Genomic DNA, 17,575 nt, shown 5'->3' on the forward strand with positions numbered 1-17,575 from the left:
GCCGCCTGGTTAAAAAGCCATCTGCCACGGCTTGGAGCGACTCTGGAGTCCATCCGCAACCCCCCAGTAGAAAACACAGGTGCATGCACACACACTGCACAATTACAGCCCTGGAGAGCAGAGACTCTCGTAGGGAAGCCAGAGGCAGCAGGGCAGCCAGGTCCCTCGCCCTCAGAGGGAGGAGGGGCCAATTGGGAGAGGGGTTTGGTCCTGCTGCCTCTGGCGGACGGAGCTTTACTGTCCCGTGGCGAAGAATCCATCCCTCATCCCAGAGCCTTCGTAACGGCGGGAACTTGTTCTCACTCACCTGGGCTTGTGCTGAAGTGTCCCCCTCTGGGCCTATAATTGTGCAGGGCATGTGCACTCCTATCCATTCCATGGTGTGGGGCCGCAGCCAGAAGACGAGGAATGTGAGGGGGACCATGGTGGCCTCGTCCTTCTGAAGAGGTTCTGTCCCTGAAGAGGGCAGATGTGGTGGCATCAGTCTTGGGATGTTCTGCAGAGCCCCCCATGGAAAAATGCCACTGCAAGGTACTTTTAACCATATATTTTGGTTCTATGACTGCAGAATGCTACAAAAAACCATAAATGCAGGCCAGTTGCTGAGTGTTTCAAATGTGATTGGAACACTCTACAAGGTGACCACAGTATGTGTGTGTGTGGCAGTGGTGGGTTTCAAATTTTTTTAGAACCTCTTCTGCCTGCTTTGTGGGAATGACTTGCTGCCCATGTGACCGGGGGGGAGTGGCTTGCCAGCCATGTGACTGGGTGGGCAAGCCCAACTTGTAAAATGTGGTGAAACTCATTTAACAACGCTCTTGCTTAGCAACCAAAATGTTGGCTCAGAAACTCTGGCATTTGAAGCACCCAAGTCTTAAAGCTGTCAAGTTACAAGACCCTTGCACCCCTAACACTTTAGAAAAAAAACCCCAGGGTGTTCAAACTTAACAGCTTTAAGACTTGTAGTCTTCAACTCCCAGAATCCCTCCTCTCGCTCTTCATCTTGATGATGGGCAGACGGGCGGGGGGAGGGAGCTGGAACCGGTTCTAAATGGCACTGTAGATTTGTGGAACCTCCCAGAGACAGACAGAAAGACAGAAAGAAAGAAAGAGAAAGAGAAAAAGAGAAAGAAAGAAAGAAAGAAAGAAAGAGGGAGAGAGAGAGAGAGAAAAAAGAAAGGAAGGAGAGAAAGAAAGAAAGAAAGAAAGAAAGAAAGAAAGAAAGAAAGAAAGAAAGAAAGAAAGAAAGAAAGAAAGAAAAAGAGATGACCACAATTGAGCCCAAAATTTTGATTGCTAAGCAAGAGCATCGCTAAGTGAGTTTCACCACATTTTCCAAGTAGGCCATGCACACCTGGTCACATAATCACCGAGCCACTCCCACAAAACAGGCCACACCTATAGAATTGGTTCTAAAAAAAAATTAACCCATCACACTCTCTCTCACACACACACATACACACACAAACACAGGAAAAAAACAAAGTGAAAGGAGATGGTAAAATCAAGGAAGCCTCTCATCCCATGGAAGGAAGGAAGGAGAGCTCAGGACTCTTGTGTTGCAGATGGAAAACAGATCTGCAAAATCCAATTTGCATCGTCCAAAACCCAGGAATGCAGAAGCCCATATCCCATGTTTCCCTGCCACCCTTTCCCATGCACAGGACAGCCAAGGGGGCTCTTGCAGGGATGCCAGGCAGGACTCTGCCCAGCTGAGTGGGGAGCCCCTCTTGGGAGGAGGAAGCTGGGGAGCCTCATGTTGCAGAAGGGAAGCAGCAGTGGTGAAATCTAAACATTTTCCCTACCGGTTCTGTGGGTGTGGTTTGGTGGTCATGTGACTAGGCAGGTGTGGCTTGGTGGTCATGGTCATGTGAGTGGGTGGGCGTGGCTAAGTCAACCTCACTTCTTTGCCCTTATTGTTGTGTACTACAATTTCCTCTCTGGTCCGTTTGGCTAGGGGTGTGTGTCCTTGTTTCTGATTGGTTACCTGTTTGACAGCTGAGGTATATAAAGAGCTGTCAAACTGGGCTCAGCTGTTGCCAGTTAGCTAATACGCACGAAATGTGAAGTGCCGCGTTTGGCAACCTGTTAGAAATAAACTGTTAGCTGACTTGAAGTCCTGGCTCACCTCCGTTTGTCTGACTGCGTTCTCCCAGCTAGAACATTGGTGACGAGGATGGGATTCCTCTGAGGCTGAGCCCAGGCAGAGCTGAGAAAGCCACTAATTGAAGAGCGAAGTCACTAGAGCTGAATTCCCTCAGGGGAATCGCTCGACGAGATGTTGAGCGAGTCACTTCTACTACGAAGACCGATTTGGGGTTAAGCCAAAGGGGAGAAAAGTTACCTCAGAATGGCTTCAATGAATACATTAGCCAGTTTTAACTCGGCCACGCAGACTTGGGACTCTTATATTTCCTGATTTGATTGTTTTTTAGAAGCCAACGGCTTTACTAACCTAACTGAACAGAGAAAGAAATCGTGTTTTTTAAATCTGTGTAGCACGGAGATGTTTAACCTTGCGGAATCGCTAGTGGCTCCGCACTCCGTCCACGATGTGACATGGGATGTTTTGGTGACAAAGTTAAAAAATCATTATGCCCCATCACTTTCTCACACTTCGCGCCGGTTTGCCTTTTACAGAAGGTTTCAGCGTGAGAGAGAGACAATTAATGAGTATGTGGCTGCCTTAAGAGCTGCGGCCCTCCATTGTCGTTTTAAAGATTTGGATGAGTCCATTACAGATCAGCTTGTAGGAGGGGGTAGAGACCTCCGTATTCAGCGCCATCTACTGGCCAAACCTGAGTTAGATTTACAAACTGCTTTAGATGAAGCCAGGGCAGTAGAGCTGTCAACAAAATCCACAGAAGAGATGCAGAGGTTCTGTAGACCACAAGCCAGAGAAAAAGCCACAGAGGTGCATCATGAAGACATTTTCCCTGATGAAGGGCTATTGGAAATGATGAAGTACATCACTTGAAGGCAGAACAGGCCAGAGGTCGACAGGGTAACATTTTGCCCCAAACTACCTGCCCAGGGTGTGGAGGTAGGGACGATAGAATGGAGTGCCGGTTTAAAAATACTATTTCTCTCTGTTGTGGAAAAAGGGGTCATTTGCTCCTTGTGCAAATGCGCAGGTTTCTCTAGCACCAGTCAGGGATACAGAAAAAACCACAAATTTACCAGGGGCCAAAGTTTCAGGAAAAGGAATTCCTGTTTTGCTGTAAATGAGGATAGGGAAGAAGCTGAAGTGGACCAGATTGTCCATGGTCCGAGAGGGAAAACTTTCCTTACGGTCCACTTGGAGGGCAGACCCTGTCAGATGGAGGTTGACACAGAATCAGCTGTATCAATAATTTCTTGGGCAACAGTTAAGAGGATTATTCCGGCTTTAGCCAAGACAAGTTTGGAGCCTTGTCTGTTAAGATTAAGGGATTTCCAAGGAAATCCCATTCCAGTGCTGGGTAAATATCTCTGTAAGGTAGCATTTAAGCAGTTCAACAAAAAGTTACCTCTGATTGTAATGAAAAGTCCCCGGCCAAGTTTATTGGGATTGGAATGGTTTGAGGCTTTGGGACTTGGCATAACAGGCATTGATCAAATCCAGAGTACTATATACTTGGATTTGTTAATTAAGTTTTCGGGGAGGGTTTGGGGAAGTACACTGGTACTTCGATTCCATTCACTTTAGACCCACAGGTTCCGCCGTGCAGGTACCTTTTGCATTAAAACCTAACGTGGATGCAGAAATTGATAAATTACTGGCCCAAGGAGTACTAGAACCCATAGACCACGCTTGTTGGGAAACTCCGATAATGATGCCAGTGAAGAGTGATGGATCTGTGAGGATCTGTGCTGATTTTAAGTGCACATTAAACAGAGCATTGCAGCAGAGCGCATACCCGGTGCCCGTGGTGCAGCATCTGCTGCACTCTCTGGGACAGGGGACCATATTTGCGAAGCTAGACCTAGCACAGGCATATCAGCAGTTGCCTGTGGACGAGGCAACTGCTGAAGCACAGACTATAGTCACACACAGGGGTGCGTTCAAGTGTCACCGGCTCCAATTTGGAGTCAGTGTGGCACCTGGGCTCTTTCAAAATTTAATGGAAAGGCTGTTACAGGGCGTACCGGGCGTTGTCCCTTATTTTGACAACGTCCTGGTGTCTGCCCACTCCCTAACCTCTCTCCTGGCCTGTCTGCGGTCTGTACTTCATCATTTCCGTGACGTCGGCTTGAAACTTAAGACATCCAAATGCCGGGTCGCAGTTCCCCAAGTCGAATTTTTAGGATTTTTATTTTTTTATTTTTTTTATTTTTTTTGCAACTAAAGTTTTTTTATTTTATCAATTTCATATATACATTCACAATTATATAATCTCATAACTGTTATTAATAATATGTATTTATAACAATTTTTCCCTACTGTTGACAATATACTTGAAGATTGCTTTTTTATCATCCCATAGATCCATCTTATCTTACAATGGTCCTACTTCTTCTTCTTCCCTCCCTCCCTCCCTCTTTCCTTCCCTCATTTCTTCTCTCCTACTCCCCTTCCTTCCCTCCCTCCTTCCCCTTCCCTCCTTCTCTCCTTCCCTCCTTCCTTCCCTCCATCCTTCATTCCCTTTCTTTTCTCCTTCTCTCCTTCCTTTCCCTCTTCCTTCCCCCCTTCCTTCTCTCCTACGTTCCCTCCTTCCTTCCCTCCTTTCTTCTCTCCTTCCTTCCCTCCTTCCTTCCCTCCTTTCTTCTCTCCTTCCTTCCCTCCTTCCCTCCCTCCTTCCTACCCCCTTCTTCTCTTTCTTCTCTCCTTCCTTCCTTTCTCCTCTCCTTTCCCTTCTCTCCTTCCTTCCTCCCCTTTACCCTTCCCCTCTTCTTCCCATTCCTCCCCTCTTTCCTACTCTTACATTCCCTCCCATTCTTCCTCTGCCTTTCCCTTTCTCCTATTCCTCTCCTTTCTCCTCTCCTTCCTATCTTTACTTCTACTTCTCCCTCCATCCACTCTAACCATTGTTGTGTTTACATATTCTCCTCTTCAGGGGATGACCTGGTTCTCTTTTTCTTTCTTCCCCCCCCCCCTTATTTGAAAGTTATATAAAAAAGGCAAGATTTACAAAATGCAAGATACAAAAATAGATAAAGCTCTTTACATATTTTCATCTCCCATTGCTCATCTCGCCTTACCTAGTATGAGACTAGGTTGCTAATTCCATGCAGGTAGTTATAACGGATTACCTATCAGCTTTTCAAGTTATTCCAACGTTGTGGTCTAATGGTGTTACTCAACGGTGAATTCTCACCTCTAATACATTTCTACTCTCATTTGTCCCTCTGTCTTTGTGTATTGTTTATTTGAGTTATTGCTTAGATCGTTTTAAGTTAGTCAGCTATCTCCTTTTATATCTGAATCCTCACTGTCTCATCAAGCCATTTGTACAATTTCTCCCAGACTTTGTAAAAGTCTGTGTCTTCTTTATCGTTAATCCGCATTGTCAATTTGTTCATTTCTGCTAATTCTAAGATTTTGTTCATCACCATTGTGCTAGTGGGGGCATTTTCACTCTTCCAGCACTGCGCGTAAGCGATCCTTGCCGCCGTCAAGATTTGGACGAGAAGGTATTGATTGGTTTTACATATTTTTTGATCTGTTATCCCTAATAGAAACATTTCCGGCTTAAGACTTAATTTAATTGACATGATTTCATTCAGCCATCTTAGCGTTCGTTTCCAATATGTCTTAGCCACTGGACACGTCCACCACATGTGGTAGTACGTGCCCAGCGTTGTTTTGCATTTCCAGCATTTGGCCGATAATTTTGAGGAAATTTTTGCCAGTCTTGTCGGAGGGAGATGCCAGCAGTAGAACATTTTGTATATATTTTCTTTATAGGCCGTCGATTTCGTTAATTTCAGGTTCCACTCCCATACCCTTTCCCAGTCATCCAGGTCAATTGTGTGGCCGATATTCTGGGCCCAGGTTACCATGACTTCTTTCACTCTTTCTGCTTCCATTTTTCGGATCAGCAAGCAGTTATATATTTTCAATATTAATTTCTCGTCTGGTCCTATGAAGATTTTATCCAGTTCCTGGTCCTTGTCCTGAAAGCCAAATTGTGCTAGATCTGATTTGTATTTATTTTGTATTTGAAAGTATGGCCACCAATCAATATTTATTCCCATTTCAGCCAAATTTCCCCTGGAATTTAGTCTATTTTGATCATCTAACAGCTGTTTGTAAATAGCGTTTTTGTCAAAATTTATCAAATTTGGGTATATCAGAGCTTCCGTCGGGGATATCCATTTGGGTAGTTGGATATAGAATTTCCTTCTAATTTCCAGCCAATCCTTAATCAGTACCCCTCTTAAATGGTGTCTTCTAAAATAATTGTGGACTTTATTTCCCTCACACCATAAGTAATTGTGCCAGCCCCATTGCAAGTCGTGGCCCTCTATTGTTAGGATTCTTTTGTTGGTTAACATTACCCACTCCTTTATCCACATTGTTGTTGCTGCTTGATGATATGCTTTCCATTCTGATAGGCCCATTCCACCTTGCGCTCTTTTATCTTGAAGATGCTTATATTTTATTCTAGGCTTCTTGCCATTCCACACAAAATTTCGTACCATTTTATCCAAATCGTTATAAAATTTTTCTCCTAATTTAACCGGTGCCGTTTGAAATAAATAGAGAATTTTTGGCAAGACATTCATCTTGATTACTGCGATTCTTCCCATCAATGATATTTGTAGCTTCGACCAATTTTTTAAATCTTTTTGGATGTTTCGTAATAGTTTATCATAGTTATCTTCTTTTATAGAAGAGCATTTCGCAGATAGCCAAATCCCTAAGTATTTGACCTTTTTAGTTACCTTTAATTCCATTGCTTTCTCTAGTTCTTCTATCTGTTTTTTGGGAAAGTTCTTTATAATCATTTTTGTTTTTTCCTTATTTATTTTTAATCCGGCCACACGCTCAAAGTCCTCAACGTCCTTCATTAATTTCGGTCCTGAGATTAGAGGGTCTTCCACAATAAAGACCATGTCGTCCGCGAAAGCCTGTGTTTTATATTGTTCTTTTTTTATGGTCAAACCCCTAATTTCCTGATTTAATCTTATCTGATTTAGGAGAACCTCTAACGACATAATTAATAGTAATGGGGAGAGCGGACACCCTTGTCTAACACCCTTTCCGATTCGTACCCTCTCTGTTAATTCTCCATTAATTATAATATTTGCTGATTGCTGTGAATATATAGTTTCTATAATCTTAATAACTTTGTCGCTGAATTTCATCATTTTTAGTTGTGTGATTAAAAAATTCCAATCTAAGTTATCGAATGCTTTCTGCGCGTCGACAAAAATTAATGCTAATTGTTTCTCAGATTTTGTTTCGTAGAATTCCAAGGTGTTAATTATTATTCTTGTATTGTTCCGAATGTGTCTTTTAGGGAGAAAGCCATTTTGGTCCAAATGGATATTTTGATTTAATATTATTTTTAATCTTTCCGCCAAAATTGATATAAAAATTTTGTAATCCGCGTTTAACAAGGATATAGGTCTATAGTTTTGAATTTTACTACTATCCGCCTCTTCCTTTGGTATTAGGGTAATGAAAGCTTCCCCCCATGGAAAGAAATCCCCGCGCAGAAGTTTCTAACTGCCGCGCAGAGATTTCTACCAAAGCAAACATGGGGAAGTCCTTTGCAGGCGGCTAGAACTGGTCTCCCGCAAAGGACCTTCCCAGTCTTGTTTTGATGAGCCGCCAGTCCTCTTGCTTCTTCTCCTTCACCAGCAAAGCTCCCGCTGGCTTCCCGGCCCATGGCTTTGGTGCCTCTCCACGCGGAGCACCTGAGCTGGCTCCCGCGTTATCCCTCCCCCTTCCTCCTCTGCCGTGCTTTTGAGGCCGCGGGAGCTAGTAGGAAAGCGGCAGAGGTGGAGGCGGCGGCAGGGGTAACCCAGAGCCCAGCTGACTCCACTCGGAGCACCTCAGCTGGGTTCTGGGTTACCCCTGCCGCCGCCTCCACCTCCGCCGCTTTCCTACTAGCTCCCGCGGCCTCAAAAGCACGGCGGAGGAGGAAGGGGGAGGGATAACGCGGGAGCCAGCTCAGGTGCTCCGCGTGGAGGGAGAGCACCAAAGTCATGGGCCGGGAAGCCAGCGGGAGCTTTGCTGGTGAAGGAGAAGAAGCAAGAGGACTGGCGGCTTTGAAATGCAACCCCCTGGTCCCGCTGGCCGCGGATTTGATTCGGTGTAAGTGGGGGCCGAACACATGCTGAGCCGACTTTGCGCAGTGAGGCGGAGTAATTCAACCCCCCCCAAAAGAACGTCTCTGTGTGTGTGTGTGTTTGTGTGTATGTGTGTCTGTGTGTGTGTGTGTGTGTGAGAGAGAGAGAGAGAGAGAGAGAGAGAATTGGATCAAAATTGGTGGCCAAAGGAGTGGAGGGAGGGAGGGAGGGAGGGAAGAAAGGAAGGGAGGGAGGGAGGGAGGGAGGAAGCCCTGCCCCTTGTGAAAAAAACTGAAGATGGAGCAGTGAATGAATAAACCATAAAAGCAACAAACAGTTAATGCATAAGTAAGCTGAGGAGCAAGTTCTCAACTAAGGAAGCAATATAAGAAAGAAATATAAAAAGCTCAATATGCCAAAACACTTATTTTAGTCTTCATTTAATTACTTGTATTGTAGTCTGATGTAACGTCTTTTTAAAGTTAACGTTAGTTAGAAAAGATAGGGTACAAAACTTAAATAATAAAAAAATTGTACATTCATTTTGAAAAATAAATGCAATACTTGATTAATTTCATATCTTTATTTAAAATAGTTTTGCCATGGCATATGATTTTATTGACTCAGTTGGAAATGATGTGGATGTTGTATCTGATTCTGAGGTATATACTTAAGTAACATAACATATAGCATATTGTCCAAACTTGCTAGACTATTTAATTGATCTTACTACTTTAAAGGGGGAGAGTTTCATGATAAATTATTTTATTACATTTATGTTGCATTTATATATTATATTTATTACATTTATATTCCACATTATATATTTGTATTGTTATTTTAGTGTATATTGTCAATTTCGATAGATATTATATTGATATATCAATACTGATTTTAATCATACTAAATAATTACTGCTATTATTTATCAGCATTACATATTTACAGTTTTTAATATCGAGTTAGTCGTATTTTAGAATAATAGCATTATCTTTTAATAGGATAATTGGCAAAATCTAATTCACATGTGATGGGTTGCATTCCAAAGGAATGTGAGAGGACAGGTTGCCTGCAAAATGCCAGGACCCAGGACCCTGTTGGTGCCATGTCTCTCTCTAGCCAGTCTAACAATCTAAAAGCTGAGCAGAGAGCCTTTTTTTTTTCAGGGTGAGCGGAAAAGTATAGTCTTTGAGTGGCACTTTTCATGCCTGGCATTCATCAGGCTGAAACCTCGCTAGCAATCGGCGCTTGACACTTGGTATGTTGCGCAAATGTCCAGCAGACGTGACAGCAGTTCAAACTGTGGCTCTCTTAGGTGCTCAGGCATGAAACTGTGCCGCTCAAACACTATACTTTTCCGCTCACACTGAAAAAAAATTAGAGGGAACATTGGCTAGAAAGTTGATAACAGTAACAAGAATTAGACACCTTGCAGAGCTCAGCTAAAAGTTAGGAATAGAGATGGCCGGCAGCAAATGAAAGGCCTGTTAGAGAACTCCTGGGGCCTTCCTTAGCCAAGGCTTAGGAATGGCACAGCTGGAGACCAATAGAACAAATGGTGGAATTATTGCTCAAGTGTTTTTTAGAGGATATTTCTTATTATTTCACCTTGTTCCACCTTCTCCTTTAGTGAAAATAAATGTATAAAGCTTTCTTAATCCTTTGTTCTTGGCCTTTTGACCAGGAACCTTTTTCCTTGGAGTCCTGCAATAAAAAGCAATCAGAAAACCTGCCCCTCCTGTCTGGGTCCATCATTGGCTTCGACACCAGGCTCAGACCCGAATTTGGGACAACACAAGTGTGTTTTTAAACAGCAACTACTTGGATAAATTTTCTTCCTGGATATCTGAATTTGGAATTCATGCCCAAAAGGAGACCGTCTCCAATTAAAGAGGAGCTAAGGAGGAGAATCTCCTGCTAGTGAATTTCCTCATAGAAATCAATATCTCATTGTTTGGAAAAAAAAGAAACAGGAAATCATGCAATGTTGATATTCTCCAAGTTGGATTCTTTCTGGGTCTTCAGCTGCTGGAGCCCTCAACATTTGGAAGATGGGCAGAAGAGCGTCATGTCCTTGGGGATTCAGCATCATGAAGCCACGCAGGATTTTCATATCTTACTCTCCAAACTCAGGCACTAAGATTGGTGTGGAGCCGAAAAGAACTTGATTGCCTGAATTGGGGAGAGTTTGAGAGAAGCAAAGGGGAGCCCAACTGCCAATGACTCTGGATGGCTTACAAAAGAGGACAATAAAACGGGGAAGAAGATGGGCAAAACACTGTATGAAAATCCAAAGCTCCCAATGGCTCAACGAAGAGCCAACCCAGGGGTGGAGGGCTATGTCGCAGGGCACAGTGGCACATGCAGCAGCCGCAACAGGAGTCCCCTCCAAAGAGGGAGAGGGTGTAGGAGGAAAAAACACACACACACAGAAACACACACAGACACAGACACACAGGGTTTCCAAGGGCTCAAAAAGGTTGAAAACTGCAACTAGGAAGGGGGCAGTATTGGAGGGGATTTCCCCCCACTGCTGCAGTTTTGGAAAGGAGGAGCAGGTGGATGTGGAGAGGGAGGGGCTGGTAAGGCAGCTAAAGTGGGGAGGGGCTGGCTGACTACCATGCTTACTCTCTCTGGGATGTATAGGGCACTGCACACCAAGACAACTACACACAAGAACAGTTTCCCCCACCTGCCATCACTCTGCAAAACAAGGAATTCCCACAACACCTCCTAAGACTGCATTACTATTCTTCTTACTCTTCTCAGTAACTGTCTCTCCCCACTTATGACTATGTTGCTTGTATCTTGACAATTTAGATGGTTCTGTTTCTTTCTTAGTATGATTTGATTGCTTATTAGTAACTTACGATTATCACCAAGTGTTGTATGCTGATGGATGCCTTTTATTTTACTTCAGGTACACTGTGAGAGGTGATGCACCAAAGACAAATTCCTTGTGTGTCCAATCACACTTGGCCAATAAAGAATTCCCTTCTGCTCTGTCCTATTAACGGAGGACATTTCTTGGGTGAGAAGTGAAGGGAAAGAAAATCCAGTTGCCTCCTGAAAAAGCACCTTCGGGATGAGATCTGCTGCTTGAGCAGATGGTTGGGCTAGAAGACCTCTAAGGTCCCTTGCAGCTGGCTTGTTCTTCTTGTGTCAGCTGAGAAGGGAACTTCCTCCATCGGTCTAAGCCTCACTGGGCTCCAGCATCAGATTAGCTCAGGTCTTCAGTGCAAAACGAGGAGAGCATTAAAAGAGCGGAAAACTCCATGGCCCCTTCAGCTTTCACTCTCCTGGCTACCCTCCCAGACCTCCCAACCCACCTTGCCTAGGGGAGGATCCCGGAGGGAGGGAACCTCGGCCTCCCCCTGCCTGAATGCGGGGATTGGGCGGAGGTTTTTCTCTTGAATGGATCATTTGATGTCTATAAAGGTTGCCCCTCCAACTGAAGCTCTTTCCACACTCCAGGCATTTATGAGGCTTTTTTCCTGTGTGGATCCTTTGATGTCTATAAATGATTCTACTCTCACTGAAGCTCTTTCCACACTCCAAACATTTATGAGGTTTTTCTCCTGTGTGGATCCTTTGATGTGTATAAAGGTTGCCCCTCAGGCTGAAGCTCTTTCCACACTCCAGACATTTATGAGGTTTTTCTCCTGTGTGGATCCTTTGGTGTGTATAAAGGTTGCTCCTCTGACTGAAGCTCTTTCCACACTCCAGACATTGATGAGGTTTTTCTCCTGTGTGGATCCTTTGGTGTGCATAAAGGTTGCCCCTCCAACTGAAGCTCTTTCCACACTCCAGACATTTATGAGGTTTTTCTCCTGTGTGGATCCTTTGGTGTGTATAAAGGTTGCTCCTCTGACTGAAGCTCTTTCCACACTCCAGACATTTATGAGGTTTTTCTCCTGTGTGGATCCTTTGGTGTGTATAAAGGTTGCTCCTCTGACTGAAGCTCTTTCCACACTCCAGACATTGATGAGGTTTTTCTCCTGTGTGGATCCTTTGGTGTGTATAAAGGTTGCCCCTCCAACTGAAGCTCTTTCCACACTCCAGACATTTATGAGGTTCTTCTCCTGTGTGGATCCTTTGATGTCTATAAAGGTTGCTCCTCTCACTGGGGTTACACAACTAAAGTGGCTCCTGTTCAACACACACATACACATAGACACACCCAGACGGGTGCATTTCTCGCCCACTGGAGCAATCTTCAAGGGCAGCCCCAAGGAAAGGGAAGGGCAGTCCTCTGGCTTGAACCTGACAGGCTACTGAAACTATTTGGCAGAGATTGTCAGTGGGGTCTCTTGAAAAAACCACCACAGAATTTTGCATTAAAATAAGCACAGGTTGACAAAAAATAGTAAAGAAGGGAAGGAAGAAAGAAAGAAGGAAAGAATTCAAAAAAGCACAATATTGGTTAGTGGTGCCATAACAGTGAACAGTTAGTTACGTAAATGGTCGTAAGTTGAGGACTCTGTGAAAGGTTCTGCTTCGTCCTCAGGGTTTCACACCTGGAGCAGAAGCTCAATCAGAAGAAACTCTTAAACCAGTGAGTTGGAATCAGAATTCTAGGGCTGGAAGGGACATGGAGGTCTTCTAGTCCATCCCCCTGCTCAACCTCCTAGAATCATAGAATTGTAGGGCTAGTCCACTCCCCACCCCGCATCCTGCCCAGGTTCATAGAATTGTAGAGATGGAAGGTTCCTCAGAGCTCCTCTAGTCCACCCCATTGACCAAGGTAGGAGTCTTCACCCCCAAAGTTGCTTCTCCAGCTGTGAAAACCTCCAACCTTCTGCTCCTTCCTTGCTTACCAACTTGCCCCGTGTGACGTGTGGGTGGGTGTTGTGCCCCACCCGTGGGCCTCCTTCCTGACCCATTCCACCAACATCATGAATCAACTTTGTCTGGGATGATGGGAGCTGAAATCCAAATATTGGCAGGCAGCTCCAGGCCAAATGTCCCATTTATTCACTTCTACAACTCTACACAAGGCTTCCTTTGATCCAGGGAAAGCTACTTCGGGCACCTGAGTTCTCCTTCCTCTGCCCCCAAGGCTAAAAATAGCCAGAGTTACCCTGTGGAAAGATGGGTGGCCTCTACATCTGATGAATAAAAATAAAATAATTCCCGGAGGTTTGTGGTGACAGTACGATTGTCTTTCTTTCTGGAGGAAGCGTCCGAAGAGATCCGGCCAATGCAGGAGATGGGCACAAACAGGGAATGGAAAAGAGAAGTGAAGCATCAGGAAGTTCCTTAATTCCTTTATTCTGGCATTTCTCAAAACGTTCAGAGGGAATCCTGGGAGTTTAAAACTTTCTGCCGCTTCCAGGAGTTTGGCAGCAGCTCAACAGGTAGCGGCACCTGGATGGAACTGGAGTGGAAGGTTGCCGGTAGCTCAGCCTGGTAGCCAGTGCCCCTTGCGGAGTTGTGGCTAAGGTCCCAATATTCCAGCTTGCTGTGTTCTAAAGGAGTGTTTCTCAAGCTTGGCCACGAAGACGGAAGGACTTCAATTCCCAGAATTCCTCCACCCGTTTGAAGGCATGCTGACTGGGGAATTCTGGGAGTTGGTCGGTCCATCTTCAAGTAGCCCAGCTTGAGGGACAATGGCCTAAAGTGACTAGGACACTATGATTCTTTGAGATGACAAAGAATCCACACTCAATGGCCCCCAACCGTTGGGCTCCCAGCACCTACTTAGCCAAGTCAGGGAAAGACGTAGCCACACATACAACAGACACAACTAAATAGCTTTCCCTTTAACCTTCTTCATTTAGCTGTCTTTACATTATCCTTTTAAACAACTTTTTATTCCGTGGTAATCCACCTATCATCAATGAGATGGATGCCATTAAAATGTAATTAATACATGTATAAAACAGGTTTAAGGTAAGGTGGGGGGGCTTGTAATATGAGAATGTATACTACACTGGAGAATTGCAAGAAAAGAGGAGTGATCTTCTATATTAAAGATAATATTCCAGTGAAATTAATTTATGCAGATTAAGAGGGAAGAATTTTGATGGTGGAAATTATGGATATCAAGAAAACACTTCTAATTGGAATCAATGCTCCTAGTAAAAAAGAAGATGAATTTTATAAAAAATTGCCTAAAAGAGTCTTTGGGCTATGTTGATATTTGTATGATGGGAGATATCAATGGCATTGTGAACCAGAACAAGGATTACCAAACAGACAAAACAAGAAAGCTAAATAGAAAACTGCTTCTGAAATCCTTCTTCAGGATGATAGATGAAATAAATGTAAAAGATATATGGAGAGAAAGAAATACTAAAAAAGAACTTGATGAATAGACATTCATCCTTCTCCAGAATTGATATGAAGCTGCGTGGGGGCTTCTCTTCCAAGGAAAGCGTGAAACAGGCTCTGTTTCCGGTCCTGGTTGAGAGTGCAAGGGCGGTGGGGGCCCTGGAAGTCTTGAGAACGAGAAACCTTAACCTGCTTTGGAAGCTCCCAAGGCAGACTGTGCTGGTTGCCCTTGGGGGCAGGGAGGGGTCGCTGCCAGCCTCCCCCTCTGGGCTCTTGTGTCCCCTCCGCAATGGGAGATGGGGTGGGTGTCCCCCTGCCTCCCACGTAACCTCCCCCTGTTTGATCGCAGGACCCAGCGGCTTCCTCTGCCCAGAATGGGTCACCATCATTTGGACACCCCCCTGGCCTGGCTTCAGGAGCTCCTGCCTGACCTCCACCGCACCCTCTCAATCGGGGGGCCCAGCAGCAGGGCTGGAGCTCCCCCGGGGCCACTGCCAGCCCCCTTCCCGCGCAGTCTCATGGAGGACCCTGCCTGGATCCAGCCTCGGACCACCGGACCAGCATGCTTGTTTTGGGGGCATCTCCAGGAGCCTGGGAACCTCCCACCAGCTGCCAGGACATGGGGCCAAAGCCCCCCTTGGAGCAGGCTGGGCCCCTCGCCTCGTCCTGCTTGGCTGCCCCGGAGGCTGATGCTGCGGCCTCCCTGGAGGGCCAGTAATTACCTGTCGTGTGCTACGACCCAGGCACTGCCCGCTTTCCCCCAGCATGCTGCAAGTGCCAGGGCCTTTGGGGGGGTCTCCCCTGAGCATCCTGGGTAAGGGACTTGGGATCTCTCCGGCAGGGAAGGAGCCCTCCTGGCAAGGCCCCAAAGGAATGAGCAGCAACCCTCCCTGCCTCACCTGTGCCCCATGCCTGCGGCCTCTTTGGCGGCCTCCCCCAGCAGAATCAGGGCACTAGTGTCAGCCCTGTCTCCGTGGTGTCTGCAGTGGCCTGGACCTACCAGCTGAGCCTCCGGGAGGTTGGAGTGAACACCTCCCCTGCGGAGAAGGCTACCATCAACTAACAATACAGCATATACTGACTCCCTTCTCTGGCAGTAGGTGTTGCTGGCAGAGCCTGGGGCACAGCCCCCCCTATTGTCCCTCCCCCGGGCCCTTCAGGGCTTGGGCCAGGAGGGAAACTGAGGCAGCCTGGCCACTTACTCTCCTCATCATAGGAGGGGGTGAGGCGTGGGTGGTGGGCAGGAAAGGCGACAGATGTGGTGAATCTATAGGCAAAATGGAACTGTGTAAAAAGAACTCTTGTGTAAGGAATAATTATGAATTGTTTCTGGCTTTGGCTGTTGTTGGCAAAAGGCATGCTAAGTGATAATTTCCTGACTATTAACTCCCCATGTTGTGAAAATACCCAAGAAACCCCCTTAGCTCTTGAAGAAGGATCGGAGGATGTCAAAAATCCCGGAGAACAAGATAAAAACCCATTACAGGATGGGGAACTGGTCCGCTCCCGTCAGCGGCGCATTATTTATGCTTGGGGATGAAACTGCAAGCCAATTCCAACACTTCCAGCCAACTGTTTGGCAAACCCTGAAAGAAAAAGAGCAAAGCCTAAGGGAAACGGACCCCTGAAAGAGTTTAGACATGGGGATTAGATGTTAAGAGTGTTGGAATTAGGACAAAGCTTAATTGATCCGTCTGACCCTGCCCTGGGTCAGAAATGCTGGTTGTGTTTGTCTGCCGGACCCTCATCTTATCGTGCGGTGCCAATGGAGTCAGAACTCTGGCAGAAGACCAGAGCTACGATAGTCTTTGACAAGGGAGGTAGATGGGGAGCTAGAACAGCGGAAGCCCAGCTTCATGGCGATCTGTATGACGAGCTTAAAAGCCTGGGGATGAGCCGTCTCCCCATCGTTGGCCCCATAGCAGTTGGTGTGGAAATTATAGGGTCACCCTCCTTGTGGATCAAACGATATCAGGAGCCTGGCATTCCTGTGGGGCCCCTATCAGAGGAACAATGCCCATCTGAAATGTATCTTTCCCCCAGGGAAACCCTTGTAGACGTAAAATTGACTTGCAGCATGTCTCCCTCTGCTCACAAGCTCTTCCAACAGAAAGTCACTTTCTCGCTTGCACCTCCTATTGTTTTTAGCCGTTGGGAGAAAAATCTGACCATTGGAAGCTGCCCAAGGCCATTCCAACCACTCTGACTGCCCGTTTGGCTCTCAATCCAGTCCACCACGGGAGTCTGTGTTTACTTTCCCCCTGGAAACGCCAGTTCCCAATATCTCTTTGAAGGTCCAGTCCTCAGGAATAAGCTAATGGCCCCTAATCTAGAAGTTCCATTACAGCCCCTGACTGGCATGTTCCTAGCAGGAACCTTACAAGTCTGGACTAATGGAAGGAACCTCCGAGTCCATGCCTTCTCCATGAACATCGGGGTATGTGGGAGAAATGCCTATCTGTGCTTGCCCACTAATTGGACTGGCACATGCACCCTTGTACATCTTCTCCCCAAAATGGGGGCGGTAAGTGGGGAACAGGCCCTCCCTGTACCCCTCATGGGACCTGTCCAGAAAAGAGTGCCACTCCTATTTCCACTATTAGCAATCTTAGGAATAGGGACAGCAATTGGAACTGGTGTAGGTGGAATGACCCATTCCATTACACAGTTCAGGCAGCTGTCGGAAGAATTCCAAGAAAGCCTGAACCAAATTGCTGGTACCTTGGTTGAAGTACAGGACCAAATAGATTCCTTAGCAGCCCTCGTGTTACAGAACCGGCGGGCCATCGATCTTTTAACTGCTGAAAAGGGTGGGCTATGTGTATTCCTGGGAGAAGATTGCTGTTTCTATATGAACAGATCAGGAGCAGTGGGGGGGGGGTGTCCAAGAACTACGAGATAGAGCTTCCTCTATTGGTCAAAAAGTACAAGGAACAGATGTGTGGTTCCCTTGGCTACTGGGAACAGGTTGGATTAAGCAAATGCTATTTCTTTTATTATGTGGAACCCTCGCTTAAACAGCTCCTTATGAGGTCTGTAAAAGAGATATGGACTGAAAAGGAGTGAATGTTAATGGAAAGCCT

The 17,575-nt window shown here is 45.8% G+C and overlaps 1 protein-coding gene across 1 annotated transcript in view; it reads right to left on the bottom strand.

Annotated features, from left to right (window-relative positions):
* The window catches only part of LOC148042234 (uncharacterized), an 845,903-nt gene that overhangs the window by 239,672 nt on the left and 588,656 nt on the right, over positions 1 to 17,575 (bottom strand). Inside the window, exons 11-12 of the mRNA XM_087703082.1 lie at positions 11,750 to 12,312; positions 11,515 to 11,518 (exon numbers count right to left, since the gene is read on the bottom strand). Of these exons, the coding sequence (XP_087559208.1) occupies positions 11,515 to 11,518; positions 11,750 to 12,312 (567 nt within the window). The remainder of the gene's footprint in view (positions 1 to 11,514; positions 11,519 to 11,749; positions 12,313 to 17,575) is intronic.

This window comes from Thamnophis sirtalis, unplaced genomic scaffold, assembly GCF_051295495.1.
Source record: "Thamnophis sirtalis isolate CommonGarterSnake01/CBP01778 unplaced genomic scaffold, rThaSir2_p1.2 scaffold_20, whole genome shotgun sequence".
Classification (NCBI taxonomy): domain Eukaryota; kingdom Metazoa; phylum Chordata; class Lepidosauria; order Squamata; family Natricidae; genus Thamnophis; species Thamnophis sirtalis.